The 23,114-nt window shown below is 48.0% G+C and overlaps 1 protein-coding gene and 1 pseudogene across 8 annotated transcripts in view; one reads left to right on the top strand and one right to left on the bottom strand.

Moving 5' to 3' along the window:
* The window catches only part of LUZP1 (leucine zipper protein 1), a 103,541-nt gene extending 80,630 nt beyond the window's left edge, over positions 1-22,911 (top strand). For 7 of the 8 annotated variants that reach the window (XM_065930027.1, XM_065930025.1, XM_065930022.1 and 4 more), the window contains 2 exons: positions 14,110-17,288; positions 18,955-22,911. In XM_065930027.1, the coding sequence (XP_065786099.1) occupies positions 14,229-17,288; positions 18,955-19,107 (3,213 nt within the window). In that variant the 5' untranslated portion in view covers positions 14,110-14,228 and the 3' untranslated portion in view covers positions 19,108-22,911. The remainder of the gene's footprint in view (positions 1-14,109; positions 17,289-18,954) is intronic. The other variant, XR_010662394.1, reaches the window with a different exon arrangement.
* Positions 4,890-11,182, bottom strand: LOC136164080 (solute carrier family 25 member 3-like; annotated as a pseudogene).
* Positions 22,912-23,114: the final 203 nt, after the last annotated feature.

The raw sequence follows: 23,114 nt of genomic DNA, 5'->3' as shown, positions 1-23,114 counted from the left end.
GTGGTGGAGAGGGAAGAATGATCCTCTGGTGGGCATGCTCTGAACGCTGAGGCAGGGAGGCTCTATTTCCAACACCTCTGACCTTAGTGTTTTTCAGAAGCTGAGCATGGGCTCCACCTGGTGGCTGTAGGCTTTAAGTGTAATTAATGGGGGATCTTGGGGTTGGAGAGCGGTAGAGCATTTGGCATCTCCTCAGATCACTCTTGGGCTTCCCTGGTGGCTCAGATGGTAAAGAATCCACCTGCAAAGCGGGCTACCTGCGTTCAGTCCCTTGTTTGGGAAGCTCTCCTGGAGGAGGGCATGGCAACCCACTTCAGTATTCTTGCCTGGAGAATCCCATGGACAGAGCCTGGCGGGCTGCAGTCCATGGGGTTGCAAGAGTTGGACACGACTGAAGTGACTAAGCATGCATTTTGTTCTTGTTCAGTCGCTCAGTCATGTCCAACTCTTGACAGCCCCATGGACTGCAGCATGCCAGGCCTCCCTGTCCATCACTATGTTCTGGAGCTTGCTGAAACTCACATCCATTGAGCCATCCAACCATCTTGTCCTTTGTCGTCCCGTTCTCCTCCTGCATTCAGTCTTTTCTAGCATCAGGGTCTTTTCAAATGAGTCAGTTCTTCGCATAAGGTGGCCAAAGTATTGGAGCTTCTAGCTTCAGCATCAATCCTTCCAGTGAATATTCAGGACAGATTTCCTTTAGGATTGACTGGTTGGATCTCCTTGCAGTCCAAGGGACTTTCAAGAGTCTTTCCCAAAACCACAGTTTGAAAATATCAATTCTTTGGCACTCAGCCTTCTTTATGGTCCAACTCTCACATTCATACATGAATACTGGAAAAACCATAGCTTTGACTAGATGGACCTTTGTTGGCAAAGTAATGTCTCTGCTTTTTAATATGCCGTCTAGGTTTGTCATAGCTTTTCTTCCAAGGAGCAAGCGTCTTTTAATTTCATGGCTGCAGTCACCAGCTGTGACTGGTGGCTCAGAAGGTAAAAACATCTGCCTGTAATGCAGGAAACCTGGGTTCAATCCCTGGGTCAGGAAGATCCCCTGGAGAAGAAAATGGCAACCCACTCCAGTACTCTCACCTGGAAAATTCCATGGATGGAGGAGCCTGGTAGGCTACAATCCATGGCGTTGCAAAGAGTTGAACATGACTGAGTGACTTCACTTTCAGTCACCATCTGCAGTGATTTTGGAGCCCAAGAAAATAAAGTCTGACATTGTTTCCGTGCAATACAGGAGACCCCGGTTCAACTCCTAGGTTGGGAAGATCTGCTAGAGAAGGGATAGGCTACCCACTCTAGTGAATTCTTGAGCTTCTCTTGTAGCTCAGCTGATAAAGAATCCACCTGCATTGTGGGAGATCTGGGTTCGATCCCTGGGTTGGGAAGATCCCCCGGAGAAGGGAAAGGCTACCCACTCCAATATTATGGCCTGAATTCCATGGATTGTATAGTCCATGGAGTCACAAAGAGTTGGACACGACTGAGCAACTTTCACTTTCACTGTTTCCACTGTTTCCCCGTCTGTTTGCCATGAAGTGGTGGGACCGGATACCATGATCTTAGTTTTTTGAAATGTTGAGTTTTAAGCCAGCTTTTCACTCTCCTCATTCACTTTTGTCAAAAGTCTCTTTAGTTCCTCTTTGCTTTCTGCCAAAAGGTTGGTATCATCATCATATCTGAGGTTATTAATATTTCTCCTGGCAATCTTGATTCCAGATTGTGCTTCATCCAGCCTGGCATTTCGCGTGATGTGCTCTACATGTAAGTTAAATAAGCAGGGTGACAATACATAGTCTTGACATACTACTTTCCCAGTTTTGAAACATTCCGTTGTTTAGTGTCCAGTTATAACCATTGCTTATTGACCTGCATATAGGTTTCTCAGGAGTCAAGTGAGGTGGTCTGGTATTCCCATCTCTAAGAATTTTCCACAATTTGCTGTGATCCACACACTCAGAGGCTTTAGTGTAAGGTCAGTGAAGCAGACGTAGATGTTTTCTGGAATTCTCTTGCTTTTTCTGTGATCCTGTGGATGTTGGAAATTTGACCGCTGCCTTTTCTAAATCCAGCTTGAACACCTGGAAGTTCTCTGTTCAAGAGAGAACTGTTGAAGCCTAGCTTGGAGAATTTTGAGCATTACTTTGCTAGCATGTGAAATGAGTGCAATTGTGTGGTAGTTTGAGCATTCTTTGGCGTTGCCTTTCTTTGGGATTGGAATGAAAACTGAGCTTTTCCAGTCCTGTTGCCACTGCTGAGTTTTCCAAATTTACTAGCTTATTGAGTGCAGCACTTTAACAGCATCATTTTTAAGGATTTGAAATAGCTCAGCTGGAATTGCATCACCTCCACTAGCTTTGTTTGTAGTGATGCTTCCTAAGGCCCACTTGACTTCACACTCCAGGATGTCTGGCTTTAGGTGAGTGATCACAGCATCATGATTATCTGGGTCATGAAGATCTTTTTTGTATAGTTCTTCTGTGTATTCTTGCCATCTCTTCTTAATATCTTCTGCGTCTGATAGGTCCGTATCATTTCTGTTCTTTATTGTGCACATCTTTGCATGAAAATTTCCCTTGGTATCTAATTTTCTTGAAGAAATCTCTAGTCTTTCCCATTCTATTGTTTTCCTCTATTTCTTTGCATTGATCACTGAGGAAGGCTTTCTTATCTCTCCTTGCTATTCTTTGGAACTCTGCATTCAGATGGGTGTATCTTTCCTTTTCTCCTTGCCTTTAGCCCTGTTGAAGGAAAAGGCTACCCACTCTAGTATTCTGGCCTGGAGAATTCCGTGGACTGTATATAGTCCATGGAGTGGGGGTCACAAACCGTCTGACACAACTAAATGACTTTCACTTCGCTTCACTTCTTTTCTCAGCTATTTGTAAGGCCCCCTCAGACAACCGTTTTGCCTTTCTGAGTTTCTTGTTGGGGATGGTTTTGATCGCCGCCTCCTGTACAGGTTTATGAACCTTCGCCGTAGTTCTTCAGGCACTTTATCAGGTCTAGTCTGTTAAATCTGTTTGTCACTTCCACTGTATAATTGTAAGAGATTTAAAAATCCTGTTTAAGGTTGTGTGAATTTGGTAGATTGTGTCTCTGAAGAAATTGATCTGTTTCATGTATAGTTATTGAATTTGTGTATATAGAGTTGTTCATAATATTCCTTTATTATCAGTGAGATCTGTAGTGATGTCCTTCTTTTATTTCTGATATGAGTAATTTCTGTTTTCACTCTCTTTTTTTAATTTAGCCTGGCAAGAAGCTGGTTGTTTTTATTGGTATTTTTAGAAAGTCAGCTTTTGGTTTCATTGAATTTTTTTTCTAATGATTTTTAAGTTTTATTGATTTCTACTCTAATTTTTATTATTTTCTTCAGCTTACTTTGGTTTTAAATTGTTCTTCTTTTTCTAAGAAAAAGGTAGGAGCTTAGATTGTCTAAGATAGGAGCTTAGATTATTGATTGTAAGTCTTTATTCTTTTCTAATATTTGCATTCAGTGCTATAAACTTAACCCTAAGCATTGTTTTGTTACACTCCACAACTGTTAATTGTTATGCCTGATGTCCGAATCCCCGAGCGGGAAGAGAGAAGGCTTCCAAGACAATGCAACTCGCAGGAAGGGAAGTTTATCACTGACTCGAGCCAGGACTCTCTGCAGCAACCAACGCAGTGGTGTGGGCCGGAGAGCCCCGAGCCCAAGCTGTTACACAAATTTATAGGGTGAGAAGCGGATTGGTTACACGTTTGCAAAGCAATTTCATTGGTCAATACTTTGGCGCGCGCGGGACTTTCCTGGGGGTTTCCGCCCCGTTCCTAATTTCCTAATTGGCAAACATCGGTCAGTGTTAAGTGAAAGCTAATTGGTCCTAATTGGCAAACAGTGGTCAGTGTTAATCGAAAGCTACCTGATAATCTTACTAAGTAGGAAGGCCTACTTCTAATCTAAGCTGCATTACTTCTGCTCGCCTCACATTCCCCCCTGTCTGTTGTTCAAGTAGAGGAATCTTCCTCTTCTCCATCTTGGGCCACTGACATTATAAGTGGACCCATGAGGATGGATTCCTGAGGTCTCGTTGAGCAACTCATGAGTCTTCCCGTCGCTGATCAGCAGGAGAGTTAGGAGACCTCTCGGCGAACGAGTTTCAGTACGGGTGAGGACTCGTCTTCCATTCTGCTCGCGCTTTTTCCTGTTCTTCCAGTGTGGCTTGCCGCACGTGATTGCAGTGAACCCAGGGTCCAATCCCGTCGACCTTGACAGCAGTAGGAGTGGTAAGGAGAACAACATAAGGGCCTTTCCATCTAGGTTTTAATACACACCGGAGGGGGTCTTCCATACAGAATCTCAAAAGGGCAGCTTATAAGGGGTATTACGTGCCTGAAAGAGCGCGAAGGGAAGGAGGGTCACCCAGTCCCCGCCAGTCTCTATTGCCAACTTTGTCAAAGTTTCTTTTAGGGTCCGATTCATTCTCTCAACCTGTCCTGAGCTCTGGGGATTATATTCACAATGTAACTTCCATTTTGTCCCCAGAGCTTGGGCCAGCCCTTGTACAGTCTGACTCACAAAGGCAGGTCCATTATCAGAGCCCATAGTCACTGGCAGCCCGTACCGAGGCACTATCTCCTCTAGGCTCTCCCTTAGCGGGGAAGGCTTCCACTCACCCCGAGAAGGTATCTACCAGAACCAACATATAGCGATACCCGTACTTGGCTGGCCTTACCTCAGTGCAGTCTGTCTCCCAGTGTTGCCCTGGCTTTTCCCCTCGGTACCTCGTTCCCATGTGCTGCTTTTTCCCTGTCCTCATCAGCTGGCATGCTTTGCAAGCCTGGATTATCTCTCGTCCAGTTGTATTTTCCTCAAACACTGATCAACACGCAGATTCAGTCCATATTTGCTTTCATTTATCTACTGAGTGTACCCAAGCTGCTTCTTCAGAGACTCTGGCATCTCAGGGGGAGGAGGGCGAGGGAGCCTGAAGTAGACCTTCACAGAATCATAGATAAACCACTGTAGTGCAGTCAGAGTGCCGATCATGATGATACCCTTCCATACACCTCTAAATCCAAGTCTCTTGAGGACCTGGGAGGCACTGCTACCCTTCTCTTTATTCAACACAGACACCACGGAATCGGCAGGGTGGGAAACAATGGCACAGAAGACTCCAGCTATGTAACCTGCCACAAATGTGACAACCAGCTGCTCTGGCTTTGAACATTCACTTCGGGGCTTAGGAAGTACAAACCTGTACAATGCTTCAACAGTACGTTCAAAGCAGGCAAACTTCTGTCTTATCCAAAGAGGAGCAACCCCGTTGTAGAACGCTTTTAAGCCTTCTTCCTTATACATTTTGGGAGCTGCATCCCTCAGAGTGTTAGCATAACCTGGTTGGGTTTGAATTCGAACCTTAGCAGCTTCCATAGGAGCCAGAGCAATGTCAGCAAAGAATTCAGCACTGGCAGAGGCAGCCAAATACAGTGATGTGCGCCACAGATAGGCATTCTCCTCTCCGAGCATGTTGCTGTTTACATAGCTGCTCCCATGGGTGAACCAGACTAGCTCACTGTTGTCTAGGGGCACATCAGTTAATTCTTTTCGTGCCGCCAGGGCCTCTGCCAGTATCTCGCTGCAATCATGGAGCATAAAAGCCAAACTTGCAGAGCCCCTGCAGGTAGCCAATGAGGGTCAGGGCCCATCCTTTGGCCAAGCCACGGAAACCATCCTCTTTGAGTGTAACTGAAAATCCATTAAAAATGCCCTTGTACTTCTGTGGGTCCACCTGCATACGGCATTTCACTAAATCCAGAGGAACAACAGCAGTATGTGTCAGACCACAACTTAAGACCCCACCAAAGCCACCCAGTGCATAAAACTTCTACAAAACAGCTGGAATGGCTTATTTGGGTTAGGCAGGGCAAGGGCTGGGGCTTCTAGTAGGGCCCGTCTGAGTGTCGGGAAAGCCTGTTTCTTTGGCTCAGTCCAAGTCCAGTTTGGGGTCTCTTTATTTCCCTCATACAAGGGCCGGGCCTTCTCAGCAAACCCCATGATCCACAGTCTGCAATATCCAACAGTCCCCAGAAACTCTCACCTGGCGGGGGGTCTTGGGCTCTGTTATCTGCAATATTGTTTCCTTCATGGCCTGGGTTAGCCACCTTTGCCCCTGCCTGATCTTATACCATAACCAAACAGGTGACCTCTTGCCGGGCTATTTGTGTAGCAGAAGGACCTCTGGGTGGCAAGTCCGATATTCGTAGAGGTCCTCACTCAGAGCTTCATTAAACAAGGTAGGGGAGTTCTTGAACCCCTGTGGGATTACCGGTTGGCCTTCCCCCTCGGTCCACTCAAAGGCAAGTATCTCCTGGCTCTGGGCTGCCAGGGGTAGGCTGAAAAAGACATCTTTCAAGTCCAACACAGTGTACCAAGTGTACTCAGGCAGCAGACTGCTCAGGAGGGTATACGGGTTAGAGACAGTGGGGTGTATGTCACTCGCCCGTTTGTTGACTTCTCGCAGGTAATCTGTCCCCCCTGGCTTCCTCACTGGCAGTAAGGGGGTGTTCCAAGGGGATTGACACCGCTTGAGAATTCCAGCATCCATGAGACGTTGAATGTGGGGAGTGATCCCCCGCCGAGCTTCCTGGCTCATGGGGTACTGTCTCACCCTCACAGGACTTGCCTAGGCCTTTAGCTCGATGACGACCGGATGTCTGTTTGGTCAGTCCCATCCCTGCCGTTTCAGCCCAGGCCAACGCGTATTTATTCATCTCTTAAGGCTAGGGATAAGACATGTATCATTCTCCCAGCTCTGTAACTGAATAAAACCCAATGGCCTCTCCTTTCTTCCACAAAATCTTAGCATAATCAGTACTGCTATGACACAGGAATGGGATCTCATTTCTCTCCATTTCCTGCTTTAACCACTCTCTCCCCAAGAGTTCTCACCTGCTTAAGCCCCTCTCTAGAAGGGACAGATGTTTTCATAATATCATCAATAGCCCACCACTGATCAGCAAGGTAAAGTGCCACAACTGTGAGTGAGTCCTCAGGTGCAAAGAGAGCAAGAACTTCCTCAAACACTGATTCCAATAATATCTTTTTGTCCCCGTGGCTCCTTGCACCAAGCTGGTTTTCTTAGACATTGGTCCCAGTTTTTGATTTAAAACAGAGTGTTAGGCACCAGTATCTACCATGAAGCCAATGGGTTTCCCCTCCACATGTATGGTTACCCAGGACTCGGGGAGGGGTGCCGAGTCTTGACTCCCCTAGTCACTGTCTTCCCCCGCATATAGAACTTGAGTTCCAGGGGAGATTCTCTCTCTTGGGTCGTTCCTCTCCTCAGGTCCCTCCCTCTTAGGGCACTCGTTTTTCCAGTGCCCCTGTTCTTTGCAGTAGGCACACTGATCTTTCTTTACGGCCTGCCTTTTTGGTTTCTGTTTTTCTCCCGTCCAGGGGTCTCGAGATTCCCTCAATTCTGTTCCAGCTTTTATCCCTGCAAAAAGAATCTGGGCTAGCTCCCTCTGGTTCTTCCGCTTTTCCCTCGTTCTATATTCTCTACCTTCCTTCCTGATCTTCTAAGCTAATTCCCTTTCCTCCTGTCGAATTCGTTCTTCCCTTTCTTCTGGGATCTCTTATTATTTTTTGGGGGGGATCTCCCTATTATTAAATACCTTTTCAGCTGCTTTCAATAAATCCTGTGTCGTCTGTTCTCCCAATCTCTCTATCTTTTGTAGTTTCCTCCTAATATCTGGGGCTGCCTGATTCACAAACGCTAACAGAACTGCAGCACGTGACTCCTCAGCGCTGGGGTCCATAGGTGTATATTGCCTGAAAACTTCCATCAGCCTCTCTAGGAAGGCTGCCGGGCTCTCAGTGGGCTCTTGCCTTACTAAGTTTACCTTTGCCAAGTTTGTCGGCTTTCTTGCTGCGGCCCGCAGGCCAGCCATCAGAGTCTGGCGGTACACTCGGAGACGCTCCCTACCTTCCGCTCGCTCAAAATCCCAGTTAGGCCGCAACAGAGGAAACCCCTCGTCCACGAGATAAGGCTGGGCGGTTGGCCTCCCGTCGGCCCCTGGGACCCGTTTCCATGCTTCTGCCAGAATTCGCTCCTGCAACAGCTGCTGACAATCGTAGTGAAAGGAGAGTTTCACCTGGTTGGGCTCTAGTTACTGAGGCTCACTTATTGTAGGGCCTTCAGAGTCAGCCAGAGTGTAGCCCTGGCCGGGACTCATCAATTGCCCCCACAACCGCTCGCCTGTTCACTGAAACTCCTGAAAAGAGTAGGAATTGAACCAGAGACAATGCCAGCACACACACAAACACGGAGAGCCAAAGACAAACACACGGACAGACAAACGTCGGCCGACAACACAGCACTGAATTTTCGGGCCCCCTGAGTTCTCACCAGATAGAAGGCTTTCTCCTGTGCCAGATACCTTCCTGCTTCACAGCAGGGCCCCGGATTTACTCTGAACGTTTCCTGTCCTGCCTGAGACAATGCCGGCACACACACAAAAACGGAGAGCCAAAGACAAACACACGGACAGCTGACAACACAGCGCTGGGTTTTCCTGAGCACCGGTGCTATTATCTATCCTTCCCCTCTGTCCTGGAAGTGTTTTCTTCCCCCGGTTAAGGGATCCTGGACGAGCCCCCAGATGTTATGCCCGATGTCCGAATCCCCGAGTGGGAAGAGAGAAGGCTTCCAAGACAATGCAACTCGCAGGAAGGGAAGTTTATTACTGACTTGAGCCAGGATTCTCTGCTGCAACCAACGCAGTGGTGTGGGTCAGAGAGCCCCGAGCCCAAGCTGTTACACAAATTTATAGGATGAGAAGCGGATTGGTTACACGTTTGCAAAGCAATTTCATTGGTCAATACTTTGGCGCGCGCGGGACTTTCCTGGGGGTTTCTGCCCCGTTCCTAATTTCCTAATTGGCAAACATCGGTCAGTGTTAAGTGAAAACTAATTGGTCCTAATTGGCAAACACTGGTCAGTGTTAATCGAAAGCTACCTGATAATCTTACTAAGTAGGAAGGCCTACTCCTAATCTAAGCTGCATTACTTCTGCTCGCCTCACATTAATAAAGTTGATTTCATTTTCATTCAGTTCCAATACTTGAAATTTTTAGTGTATTTTGGATTTCCAGCTATCTTTGTGGTATTGATTTCTAGTTTCATTCCATTGTGGTTTGAGAGCAGACACTGTATGATTTGTATTCTTTTAAATTTGTTTGGGTGTATTTTATGGCCCAGAATATAGTCTGTCTTGGTGAATGTTTCATGTAAACTTGAGAAGAATGTTTATTTTGTTGTATGAAATAGTTTGTAGATGTCTGTTATATCCCATTGATTGATGGTATTGCTGAGTTCAGCTATGTCCTTAACACTAATTGTCTGCCTGCTGGATCTGTCCACTTATGATAGACAGGTGTTGAATATAGCTGGAGAGCTATAGTAATTTGATTTATCTCTTTCTTGCAGTTCCATCATTTTTTACATTACGTATTTTGATGCACACACACATTAAGGACTGTCAGGTCTTCTTGGAGAATTGACCCTTTATCGTTATGTGATATTCCCTCTTTGCCCTTGATAGCATTTCTTGTTCTGAAATCTGCTATCTGATATTTATGTAGCTACTCCAGCTTTCTTTTGATTAGTGTTAGATAGTGTATCTTTCTCCATCTCTTTACTTTTAAACTGTATCTTTCTTAAAATTTAAAGTAGGCTTTTGTAGACAGCATGTTCCAGTCTTAATTTTTTGATCCACTCAAATAGTCTGTCTTCTAATCGATGTGTTTAGACTGTTGGTATTTAAAATGATTATTTATTTTGTTGGCTTAGTATCTACCATGTTTGTTACTGTTTTCTGTTTCTCTTGTTTTTTGTCTTCTACTTTCTACCTTCTGTGGTTTTAGTTAAACATTTAATATGGTTCCATTTTCTCTCCTTTCTTAGCATATCAATTAAACTTTTAAAACTTTTTTTCTAGTGGTTTCCCTGTTTGAGTGTACATTTATAGGTAGTGCAAGTACCTTATAATAACAGAGTAATCCTGATTCCTCTCTCCTATCATTGCTGTGATTCACTTACTTACACATACACTATAACCACTTGAATACAGTATTGCTATTATTATGAACAAATTATCTGTTAAATAAATCAAGAATAGAAGAAATCAAGTTTTATTTTACTCATACTCATTCCTTCTCTAATGCTCTTTTTTTGTTTTTAATGTAGTCTAAGTTTTTGTCATATATCATTTCCTTCTCACTGAAGAACTTCTTTTAACATTTCTTGTAAGGTGGATCTACTGGCAACAGATCCCCTCAATTTTTATTTGTCTTAGAAAGTGTTTATTTCATCTTCACCATTGAAGGACAATTTTGTAGGGTATAGAAATCTAGATTGGTAGTGTTTTTCTCTCAACATTTAAAATATTTCACTCTACTCTCTTCTCATGGGCTTGATTTCTGAGAAGTCAGATCTTACTTCTTAACTTTGTTTCTCTATAGGTTAGGTATTTTCTCCTCTGAGTTCTTTCAGGATTTTTTTCCATTTATCTTTCACTTTCTGCAGTGTGAATATGACATGCTTTGGGGCTTTTGTTTTAGTATTTATCCTGCATGGTGTTCTGAGCTTCCTGAATCTGTGGTTTGCTGTCTGACAATTTTGGGAAATTGTGTCATTATTGCTTCAAATTTTCTTCTCTTCCTTTCTTCTTCTGGTATCCCCATTACATTTGTGCTAAACTTCTTGTAGTTATCCCACACTTCTTGGATATTCTGTTCCATTCCCCCCCCTCCTTTTTTTTCCTCTTTGCTTTTCAGATTTAGAAGTTTCTGCTGACATATCCTCAAGTGCAGAGACTCTTTACCAGCTGTGTCTGGTCTACTAATAAGACAGTCAACGACATTCTTCATTCGTTAGTGATTTGACCTCTAACATTTCCTTTTGATGCTTTACTATAGTTTCCATTTCTTTGCCTCCCTTACCCAGATGTTCTTGGATGTTGTCTACTTTTTCCATTAGAGCCTTTAGCATATTATAGTTTTGAATTTCTAATAATTCCAACAGCTCTGCCATACCTGAGTCTGGTTCTGATTGTTGCTCTGTTTCTTTAAAAACTGTATTTTTAGTTTTAGTAAATTTTGTAATTTTTGTTGAAAGCCAAACATGATGGGTAAAAAGAACTTAGGTGAGTAGGCCTTCAGCGATGTGGTGGTCAGGTGTAGGGGAAGTATTCTCTTGTTCCATGATTAGGTCTGAGTTTTTAGTGAGCCCCAGGACCCTGGGCTGTGAATTTCACACGTGCTTCTCATTGTCAGGTCCATACGCCACCCCTCTCCCTGCCCCACCCCCGGGTGATACAGGGTGGCTTGAGTTGGGCGTATTCCTTCCTCCATGTAGAACGTTAGAGGGGGCAGGAGTTAGGCATTTCCCATCCCCCAGGTCGGGTAGGTTTGGATAAGACTCCAGTAGCTGTGACACTGCTTTCATAATGGTTAACTTTACCCTCCTCCAGCTGGCAGCACGAGGGGATTTTTCTCCCATCTTCACTGGGGGAACCTGGAGATACAGCTCACAAAGTGTGGAGCATCTTCCCCACCCACCCCCAAAACCCGAGACAAGCTGCCTGCTCTTCTGCCTCCCAAAGGTGTCCACGCTGAGCCTCCTGCAGTTCTCAGTGCAGTTTAGGTTTTCCTGCTCTGGGACTAGTTCCCATGGAGGTTTCCACTTACGCATTTATGCTCTGGTAAACTGTGATTCTCTGTATCAGCTTGTCTGTCTAACTTGGGGGAAGCGGTTTTCTCTGAGCCCTCAGTTCTCTGATGGATCTGAGGAGAGTTGTTGATTTTGTTTCTTCAGCTTTTTATCGTCAGGAAGAAGTGATGGTTTTAGAAGCTCCTTACATGCTGGGCCCAAAACTGAAAGTCTGCCCTCCTTCTCTATGCTTTTTACTTCTTTTGTGCCTTAACATTTTAAAAAAATATTTTTTATTTTGGCAAAAAATGCATACAATGTGTCATCTTAACCATTTCTAAATGTAAGCTTTATTAGTGTTACGTATATATTCACATTGTTGTCCAACCAATATCTGGAACATTTTTTATCTTCCAGAACTAAAACTTTATACCCATTGAACAAGTCTCTATTTCCTCTTTCCTTCAGCCTCTGGCAATCACCATTCTATTTCATTTCTATGAATCTGACTATTTCAGTGAAGTTAAAGTGTTAGTTGCTTAGTTGTGTCTGGCTCTTTGCGACCCCATGAACTGTAGCCCACCAGGCTCTGCTGTCTGTGGAATTCTCCAGGCAAGAATACTGGAGTGGGTTGCCATTTCCTTCTCCAGAGAATCTTGCTGACCCAGGAATTGAATCTGGGTCTCCAGCACTGCAGGCAGATTCTCTGCTGTCTGAGCCACCAGGAAAGACTTACTCAGATACCTCATGTGAGTGAAGTCGTACGATGCTTTGTCCTTTGTGACAGCGTTATTTCACTTAGCACAGTGTCCTCAAGGTGCATCCATGTTGTGTGTTGCAGCATGTGTTAGAATTCTCTTCCTTTTTAAGACTGAATGATGTTTCATGGTATGTATATACATGTTGTGTATGCTTTCATCCACTGGTGCACACTTAGGTTGCTTCCACCTTTCGGCTTCTGTGAAAAATGCTGCTATGATCACAGGTATGGGGAATTCCCTTGTGGTCCAGTGGTTAGAACTCTGCACCTCTGTGCTTCTGGTGGGGGCCTGGGGTTTGATCTCTGGTTGAGGAATCAAGATCCCGCAAGCTATGTGGTATGGTGCCACCACGAGGTGGGGGGGAAACCCTAAAAACAGGTGTGCAAATATCTGAGGTGATTCTTTTATTTTTTTTAATATATGCCCAGAAGTGGAATTGCTAGATCATATGGTATTTCTGCTTCTAAGTTTTTGGGGAACCATCTTGTTTTTTCGTACAACATTTTCCTAGCAGCAGTGTATAAGGGTTCTAGTTCTTCACATCTGTATACTTTTTGTTTTTTGATAGTAGTCATCTTTGGATATCATCTTTGGGGAAATGTCTATGCAAATCCTCTGCCCATTTTAAAATCAGGTTCTTTTTTGTTGTTAAGTTTAGGAGTTCTTTATATATTCTGCCTATTTATACCTTACCAGATATGTGATTAATATCTATTCTTAACAGGGTCTGAGGTTAGTTGTAATGGCACTGTCCTCTTACCAAAGAATATAACATTTTAAGAACACTTGAATTCTGATTTCTCTCTCTATGACTTACATGTTAAATTATTATTTAGTGTTTTAGTTCCACTTTGGTTTTATCCTGTTCCTTCGCCCCAGTCAGTCCTCAGTTGATCTTTATTGTTTAACTGAATCATTGCTTGTTCAGGTTAATTTCTCTTCTGTCTTGCATCTCATGCCTTCTTTAAGTGATCAGTTTCTATATTTTGAAGTATATCCATAAATTGATCTTTCTGTGATGGTCTGTTAATAATAAACACTTAAGGTTTTATTTTCCTCTTAGTCTCAAAAACTGTCTCTAATTTTATCTTTTTTCATAGTTCCTCTGGTATTTACTTCTCGGTTACAGTTATTTTCTCTTATAACTTTTTAAAGATATTATTATCATGTCTTATTATCTTCTACTGACACCCACTTAAAAGTTTCTGCTGAGAATCCAGTGCAGTTATTTCTTTCTTCACAGAATATTTTCCCTTTTCTCCCCCCAACTTATTGCTTTTAAAAAGATCTTGTGGTATTTTGCTGTATTCTTATGGTGTATAAGTGCAGATTTTATTTTTATCCTCCTTAGGTTGGGAGTTTGCTTCCTGAATATGGAACAATTGGTCATGTGAATGAGGCATTTTTCTGTGTCTTTTTGCTATGCTGCCATTGGTGGCGTTCTTCATTAGGGTAAAACTAGGCATCAGCCATAAAGAACCAGTGTTTTCCTGTAGGTTTAGTCAGATTTAGTCATTCAGTAAATTTGAATGTTTACCATGTTCTAGGCTCAAGAATTATATATGGGAACTCTTACAACGGGGAGCTGAAGTGGAGACTTCAGATTTGCCGCCTAACGTGATTTCTGCTTTCTTCTGTAGACGGAGAATGGTCTCCAGCTGCCAGGGAAGGCTGTGGGTGCCCAGAGAAAGGTGACCGTTTCTCAGCCCCTCGAGTGGAACTGCTTGCCTCTGGGAGCCCACACTGGCTGGCAGTAGACATGGCTGAGTTTACAAGCTACAAAGACACTGCTTCCAGCCGCCACCTGCGGTTCAAGTTACAGAGTCTAAGCCGCCGCCTTGATGAGTTGGAGGAAGCCACAAAAAACCTCCAGAAGGCAGAGGATGAGCTCCTGGACCTCCAGGACAAGGTGATTCAGGCGGAAGGCAGCAACTCCAGCATGTTAGCTGAGATTGAAGTGCTGCGCCAGCGAGTGCTGAGGATTGAAGGCAAAGATGAGGAAATCAAGAGAGCAGAGGACCTCTGTCAGCTGATGAAGGAGAAGCTTGAGGAGGAGGAGAACCTTACCCGGGAGCTGAAATCTGAGATTGAGCGGCTTCAGAAACGGATGGCGGAACTGGAGAAGCTAGAGGAGGCCTTCAGCAGGAGTAAGAATGACTGCACCCAGCTCTGTCTGAGCCTGAACGAGGAGAGAAACCTGACGAAGAAGATCTCCTCGGAGCTGGAGATGCTCCGGGTCAAAGTGAAAGAACTGGAGTCTTCCGAGGACCGGCTGGATAAGACCGAGCAGGGTTTAGTGTCCGAGTTAGAGAAGCTGAAGTCACTCACTCTGAGCTTCGTCAGCGAGAGGAAACACTGGAATGAAAAGGAGAAGGAAAACGAGAAACTCATAAAAGAGCTTACTCAGAAATTAGAGCAGAACAAAAAAATGAACCGGGATTACGCCAGGAATGCTTCTAATCTTCTGGAGAGGAACGACCTGCGGATTGAAGATGGAATCTCTTCCACACTGCCGTCCAAAGAATCAAGAAGGAAGGGCGCTCTGGACTATCTGAAGCAGGCCGAGAATGAAACAAGAAACAAGTCAGAAAATGAAAAGAACCGAAATCAGGAAGACAACAAAGTAAAAGATCTTAACCAAGAGATTGAGAAACTTAAGACACAGATCAAACATTTTGAATCTTTGGAGGAAGAGCTTAAGAAAATGAGGGCCAAAAATAATGATCTTCAGGATAATTACCTAAGTGAACAAAATAAAAACAAACTCTTAGCCAGCCAGCTGGAGGAGATAAAGCTACAAATCAAGAAACAGAAAGAATTAGAGAACGGGGAGGTGGAAGGGGAAGATGCTTTCCTCTCCAGCAGAGGCAGGCATGAGAGGACTAAGCTTAGAGGCCATGGGAATGAGGCATCAATGAAGCACACGGCCCGGGAACTGTCCCCTCAGCATAAGCGGGAAAGGCACCGGAACAGGGAATTGGCTCTCAACAATGAAAACCCTCTGAACAACAGGCAGGTTTCCTCTCCCAGCTTTACCAGCAGGAGGGCAGCCAAAGCTTCCCACGCAGGGCCAGGTGCAGACAGTGGGGCTCAGGAGACGAGGAGAGCTGAAGATCGATTCATGTCTGGCTCCTCGCAGAGCGAAGGGAAGAAGTCCAGGGAGCAGCCGTCGGTGCTCAGCCGCTACCCACCAGCCGCTCAGGAGCACAGTAAGGTCTGGAAGGGCGCTCCCAAGCCAGGTGCTGAGAGTGGGTTGAAGGGAAAAGTAGAGAAGGCAACGCGAACGTTTAGTGATAACACCCATGGATCTGTTTCCAATGACGTGTTGGGGAGAGGTGACAAGGCTTCTGACACCTCCACTGAGGCCCCCTTTGGCAAGAGGGGGCATGTGCCTGGCAGTGGAAGTCAAACAACTCAGGCTGCAGATGCTGGCAGCTCTAAAGCCATTGGAGCCCTGGCCACATCTCGACGATCTTCCTCAGAAGGGCTCTCTAAGGGGAAAAAGGCCGCCAGTGGCCTGGAGGCTGATACCAGTTTCCCCAGTTCCAAGACTCCACCTCTATCAAAGTATCCGTATAGCTCCAGGAGCCAAGAGAACATCCTTCAGGGCTTTTCAACCCCAAGTAAAGAAGGAGCTGAACAACCTGTGGCAGTTGTGATGGAAGACAGCAGTCAGCACGAGGGCCTGAGGTGTCGGGTCACCAAGCCCAGTGGCAGAGAGAAGCCAGACTCGGACGACGACATGGACGTGGTGTCTCTTGTTACTGCCAAGTTGGTGAACACGACCATCACTCCAGAGCCGGAACCCCCGCAGCAGCCCCACGCGAGAGAAAAGGCCAAATCCCGGGGGGCGGTTAGAGCCTCCCTGTTTGAGAATGATAAAGACGTGGGAACAGAAAATGAATCTGGGAAAGCTGTCAGAGCCTCCGCCAATGCCATGGAGCTCCCAGAGGCCAATGGCCCCGGGGCAAAAAGCCAGCGGCCCTTCAGCCCCAGAGAGGCCTTGCGGTCTAGAGCCATCATCAAACCTGTCATCATTGATAAGGATGTGAAAAAAATCATGGGAGGATCCGGAACTGAGGCCGCATTAGAAAAACAGAAATCTGCTTCCAGACCAGGGCCAAACAAAGTCACCAGCAGCATAACTATCTACCCCTCGGACAGTGGCAGCCCGAGAGCCGCTCCGGGCGAGGCCCCGCGGGAGAGGCACACGTCCACCGGCAACATCCAGGTCGGGCTGCTGGAGCCCGCCCCGGCGAGCAACCATGTCAGCGCCCCCTTTGAGCTCTCCATCCACAAACATGACATCACCCTGCAGTTCAGCGAAGCGGAGAGGACGGGAGATGGGTCCCCGAAGAACAGGCCGGAAACTGTGGTCTCTCGGAGCAGCATTATCATCAAGCCGTCGGACCCCGTGGAGAGGAGCAGCCATGCGCCCACAGCGGAGACGATCAGGTGGAAGAGCCACAGTGCGCCTTCAGAAGCGGGCGCTTCGGATGCCAGACACGTCACTGTGCGCAACGCCTGGAAGAGCAGGCGAGACGTGAACTCTTCAGAAGACTCCCCAGGTCGAGTAGGTAAACACGCGGAGTCTCCCAACCTCCACACCCAGAGATCGTCCACAGACTGTTCAGACTTTGAGCAGCCCAGCTCGTACCTTTCTGAGCAGGGCACTCGAAGGAGCGGCACCTCCGGGGATGCCCCCGAGCTCGCCTGCAGAAGGACCCACAGCAGCCTCACCGTGTCGGAGGTGTTCACGCGGCGGAGTCGGGCAGGGGACGCCGTCCCAGCTGAGGCCTGGAACCACTCGGCGGGCGCGGTAGGTCCCGCTTCTCCCCCTTGCCCCCTTCTGCTCCCACCTTCGCCCTTCTCTCCTGCGCTTTCTTCTTGGTTCTCCTCTGCCCCGACCTGTGTGACTCGGGATGCTGGAGACTGGGGTTAGGAGAACTGAGCAAGAACTGAGTGGTTCGCAGGACTGCTGACCATAAGGGGGATTGGGCCGGAAGGAAGCGGGCAGTGCCTTGCAGAAGGTGTTGGGCAGAGAGCAGCATGAGTTTCCAAAGCCCTTTTCCCCAATTTGTCTTTTCCGTTTGCCCCCATACATGAAGGGTACAGAAGAGGAGAGGTGCGGCCTGTTCTCGCGGTTTGCCGGAGCAGCCAGAGGCGCTCGGCTCCTGGCCCTGCAGAGGGGCACGCGGGCTGCCGGGAGGCGCGGGTGAAACGAGCCCCGCGCCCTCTCTGTAGGCAGAGGCGGGCCGAGGCAGGGAGCGCTTTGGCTACCTCAGGTTAGACTGCAGAGTTTTGCCAGCCGCTGGCATGTAGGGGCTGAGGAGAGCTAGGGCTTACCCCGGGCCTACGGTGATAGGCTTCACGCCTGAGCATCACTCTTTATCCCCTGTGTCTATCTAGCCCGTTATACCGCCAGTCTGAGGGCAGGGCTGGTCGGCTCTGTGTGGCCTGTTACTGAACAGACAGATCCGGAATCTCCCCTTACCCGAGGGTCCGAAGCCAGATCAGCATGTGGTGGGAAGCCCCCGGGAGTGTCTTTCAGATGTGAGTCCTGTGATGAAGAAAGACATCTTCGACCCAAGATATTGTTCCCTTCTTGTAAACGGCAGGGGGTGACTGTACTGAGTTAAAAAGCCCTGGGAGTCTTTACAGGGTACTCAATACGGGACAGCACTTCTCTTCCCAGCACCCCATTCATTCTCTCCACCAGCCCTGGGGTGTGTGGGGGGCGGTGATATTATTCCTGTGTTTTAGACACAAGCTGAGGGTCAGAGACACAAGGTGCCTCACCCAAGGCCACCCAGCAGAATTAATTACTGGAAGAGCAAAGATCTGAATCCACAATTCTGATCTCTAAACCCAGGGCTCGTTTACCTTGCCAGCTGGACCTTCTCGCTCACACTTGCATTCTCTGATCTGCATTTGCTTGGGTGGGAGGACCAATAACATTCGAAAGGCAGAATTCTGCGAGGAGTGGCGAAAGTTGGATGAAGCTGAAGCTTTGGTTGTCTGAAAAGTGTAGGGTGAAGGGCACGTACGGGATCCGGTAGGAAAGGCCTGTGAGCCTTTGGTAGTTTGTGGGCGGGAAGTCGGATAAGCGCTGGCCGTCTTCCTTCTCACACCTCCCTGCCTGTCCACCGAGCACATGGCTCTGACCCCGAGAGGCAGGCAGCCTGTGTTTGCAGCCCTCCAGGACTGCTGGCCCCTATTGGGGGCCCCACCTCAGTGCCCCTGCTTCCGGTGCAGTCCATCTTGGGATTCCCCTTCAGCTGTGAGCCTCCAGTCTACCTCGGGAGCCCTGAGCAGCTCAGAGCTGGCCATGGGAGCTTGTCTGCCGGCCTCCCCTTTCCAGCTCTGCCGTGGGCTCTCTGTACCCCATCTCCCCCTGCTGGGAAGGACCACGGGGCTGGGTGTGCGGGCATCTTGTTCCTCACTTGGGTTGTCCTGCGCGGCTGACTTTTGTCCTGTTGGCACAGGAGGAAGGGGACTGCACCCTCAGCATCTACAGGCGACTGCACAACTCCCTCGAGAGGTCCGAACTGTCCGTGAAGCAGGGGCCACTGGAGCCCGGGCGCACGCGGGCTGAGGAGCGGTTGCGGCCCACCAGGCCCTGTGCCGAGGACAACTGAGCCGGCCGGGCGACGCCTGCCGTCTCCTCTGCCCCTGCTTCTCAGCTCATCCACCTTTGCGCCCTGTGAAGGAGCCAGGCCATGGCTGGGAGACTGTGCCGGAGAGCCCGGCTGTGGCCTGTTGCTTGCCAGTTGGCCAGAGGGGATCAGAAACTACACGCGGGACATGGTCACCGGGCCCAGCCTTCCCTGATGCATGAGTTTTCTCTCCTTGTCCCTGTGCCCCGGGTGGGATGGGCCAGTGCGGCCCCCAAATGAGGAAAGATCTAGAGAACCCCTTGGATCCCCGCCACACAACAGCAGCCAAATCTCCTCCCAGCTCCTCGGTGGGTTGTGTCGTTGGGCAACCCCTCCTGTGTGGTTAACGTTCTGATTCCTTGGTATCTATCCTCACCGCATCCAGCTCACTCCTCGTTTGCCCAAGGGGCCTGCGCACCCACCAGCCATCAGCTCCATCTAGGGGGCCTCCGTTTCTTCCCCGGTGGAGTTCCTCAGACTTCTACAGTGAGAGAGATCTGTGTCGCCTCTAAGCGTTTACAGAACTACCCTTTAGGTTGACGTTTCTCTGACTTGTCCCCCTGGCTGACCATTGTTTTCCGGGGGCAGAGCACACGGGTACCCTACCTACTGGAATGGCATCATCCCTCCCCGCCAACCCCGGCTCTCTGCTCACCTTCCAAAGGCACCTGGAAGCGCACGAGCCTCACGCGTCTCCTTCCCTGGCCACCAGCCGTGCTGCTGGCCTGGCCTGCTCCTCCCCTGCAGCTGGAGACCTCAGGCTGGCTGCGTTATCTCCTCCTATGGAATATTCCCAGACTCCACTGGGCCAGACCCAGCATCCTCTACCTTCTAGGAAGTGCCAGCGTGGGGGAAATTGGACAGGAAGAAGCAATTTCCCTTTAGTCACTCCATAAAGCAATAGCTCCATGAAAAAGGCGTGGACTCTGTTCATCCTCCTTATCCCTGTGGAGGAGGTATCGCACTTTACCAAGTTGATGCATTCCTACCAGAAGCGGGCCCATGAGTTCTGCAAACCAACGATCGTTGTGATGACTTCATTGGAGGAAAGGTAATACGTGTCCATCAAGAGCCCCAGGTTTATACAATTCAGAATGCAGCAAACCTTTCAGGAAGCCACATAAATAAAAATTGATTACAGTTTCCTTATACCAGTCCCATGGGGAAGAACCATATATTCTTCGCACTGCTGCTTCTATAGCATTCTCTCAGTTCAAAGGGATCCCTTTTCAAAGGCTGCCTTTATGAAGCCAACACTGTTCCTTCATAATGACAGATGGCATTGGAGTCGAGGCTGAGAAAGCTGAATTTTCTTCATGGCTTTACACTTCCCTCCTGTGTGACCTTGGGCAAATCATTGTCCTCTTGGGGCCTCAGTTTCCTTACCTATAAAATTAGTTCTTTAAGATGGTCTCTGAGGGTCGTAAACCTGGCATTTTAAGTTTTGTTCCTCCCTGTAGTGGGGGTAATTCTCACTGTTGGAAGGTATTAACCAAATGGGTTTAAATGTGTCCTTCCCACTGCCTTTGTTTTCCTGGGCCTTATTCTTTCCAGTTTCCTGTGTTTTTAGTCGAGAGGATGAACTCAGAGAAGTTGCCTTGGCCCTGCTCTCCCAGTCTGTGAAACGGAAGGGCTGGAGGAGATGGTCTCTGTGGCCCTTCTCAACACCAGCCTTGCCCAGAGCCGCACCGCAGGCCACGAGCTTTCCATCCAGTGCTTCTCATCTTCTCTGCCTCCACTCAGGGTGGGAACCAGCATTCGCCCCTCCCTTGTCGGCGTCAGGTCTGGCGAACCTGGAGGGGGCGTGGGGAACACCTCCCTGACTTTCACGGACAGGAGTGTTTTGCTCATACTCCCATTTCCCGGAGTTTTGCCAATCTAAGGGTTGTAATGTGGTTTGCCTTTTCTCATCGCTGCCTCAGATGCTCAAGATGCTGTTTTCAGAATCTCTTCCTGCTGCTTTTCCTGGCTCAAGGCTGCAACCCCTCACTTGTAGCCTCCCTGCCATTCTTCACTGGTCAGCAACCCTTCGAGTCCAGAGGAAATCAGACCTGTGTGGTCATCAACTGAGACTGTAGGAAGTTGGGTCTGTGGCTCTTTGCGGGTGGAAACAGGCGCCAGACGTGCCTGCAGAGGTCTCGCCAGTCATTCTTCTCTCTGGGCGTTTGGAGCCCTGGATTCTGGTGCTGTATACAGCTCCTGGTGCCAAAGTCTGGATCTTTCCCCAGCTCAGCGGCACCAGCGTCTGCCACCGCCCAGAATGCTCTGTGGGAGAGGGACAGCTGTGGGGCCCTCTTGCTGGGGCTGCTGGCTTAAACTCTGAGTGCAATAGGGTTTGATTGTACAATTATTTCAGGATAAATAGTTTCCTTATTCTGCACACCTTCTAGAGCCCGCTGTAAAATAGATTTTATTTTTAAACGTCCTCACCATTGCAGAAAATACTATTTGTAATAGCAAGTGAAGGCTAGAGGTGCAGTTCCTCTGGGCTTCAAATGGCTGGCAAGGCTGGCTCTCAAATTCCAAAGTTGGAAGGCCCGTTTCCAAAAAGCAATCTAGGCGTGACTGTCTGGCCCCAGACCTCACCATCAGAGGTCCTGGAGGAAACTTCCAAATGGGAGACCTAGTAGTTGAATAATTGTCTTATCAAGCCAAATATTCCCACTGTCGCAGCCAACACACCCACTTTTTACGACCAGCCTCTTCCACAGCCTGGCTCTGACTTGGACTTTTCCTGGCAGGTGTGTGGCTGTGGGAGGCTCCTAGGAGGGTCGGGGAATCTGGCACTCCAAGAGCTGCTCGGCTGGAGGAAGGGGTGCTGGAGGCAGAGCTGGCTACACGCGAGGAGCTGGTCTCCGCCACCTGCTGCCGCCTGTCTCACCACTCGTGACACTCGGAACAGTCGGAGAAAGGAAGGACGGGGATTGTGGACAAGGAAACCGTAGCTGTCCTGCTCTTGTGAGGCGAGGAAACAGTTATGGGTGGCGGACGGCTGCAGTGGGCCAAGGACTCCAACCTCAGCCACAGGCGAGCTTGCACATAACTCCTCACCCTCTCATGGGGTGGGGGCGTCTGTACTGATCTTGGACTTGTCTCGGGGCAGTTTTACTTCTTTACATTCAGTGGGTTAGTGCCAAGTGCTCCCACTTCCCAGGAAAGGACTGGTGACCCCATCTCCGGGTCCCCAGCTGCCTTTGTTGGTGTGGGCTTATTGTTACTCTGACAAGACTGCTTTGGAAGAGCTGCTTTTAGGGATTCCCTTTTAAATACCCCAGGTTGGGAACAGGGTTCTCACAGCCTCACAGCCAAGATCATAGGAAAGGGGCCCTATTTTCCTGCTGCTTCACAGCTCAGAACATGTACTGAATGGAATGTATTTTTAAGAGAATAAAGTCTATTTTTTCTTTTTTTTTTTTTGTATTTTAAAGATTGGGAGGGCCAGGGAAGTAGCCCTCAAATAAACTGTTATTACCTAATAGGCCCCCTGGCTGGGGACACAGTGTGTTGGTCTCCACCCACGCGCTCAGGCGGGTCCTCTGGCCACTCCCTTGCCCCTTGGAGGCTGGGTGCAGCAGCTTCTCTTACATTCCTGCTCCAAGCACGGGACCAAGGAGGCCAGACCCTGTCGCTGGAAAGCAGGGCAAAGCCGTGAGCAGTGACTCAGGGCTCCTGGGGTGCATGTGTATAGTTGAAGCTGCCTGTCTGCATGTATCCTCTGGCTCTAATGCGGTCTGTTGGCTCTGCAGCACAATATGTAACCAATAAAGCTCCCTCGTTTCCACATGCTCTGTGTGAGTGTGGGTCAGTGATGCCATTTTCCTTGATGTCATGTCTGTGTACAACTGTTGCTATGCATTGGTGCAGCTAGTATATTTCACTGTGTTTTACTGAAAATACTCAGCCAATCACAGATGCCGTTAAGGACTGGAAACCCAGCTGAGGCTATGCATGTTTCCTCACACTCACGTAAGTGGAGTTAGAATCACAAA

The sequence above is a fragment of the Muntiacus reevesi genome, chromosome 3 (assembly GCF_963930625.1).
Source record: "Muntiacus reevesi chromosome 3, mMunRee1.1, whole genome shotgun sequence".
Lineage (NCBI taxonomy): Eukaryota > Metazoa > Chordata > Mammalia > Artiodactyla > Cervidae > Muntiacus > Muntiacus reevesi.
This window is presented reverse-complemented; position numbering and strand designations above follow the sequence as displayed.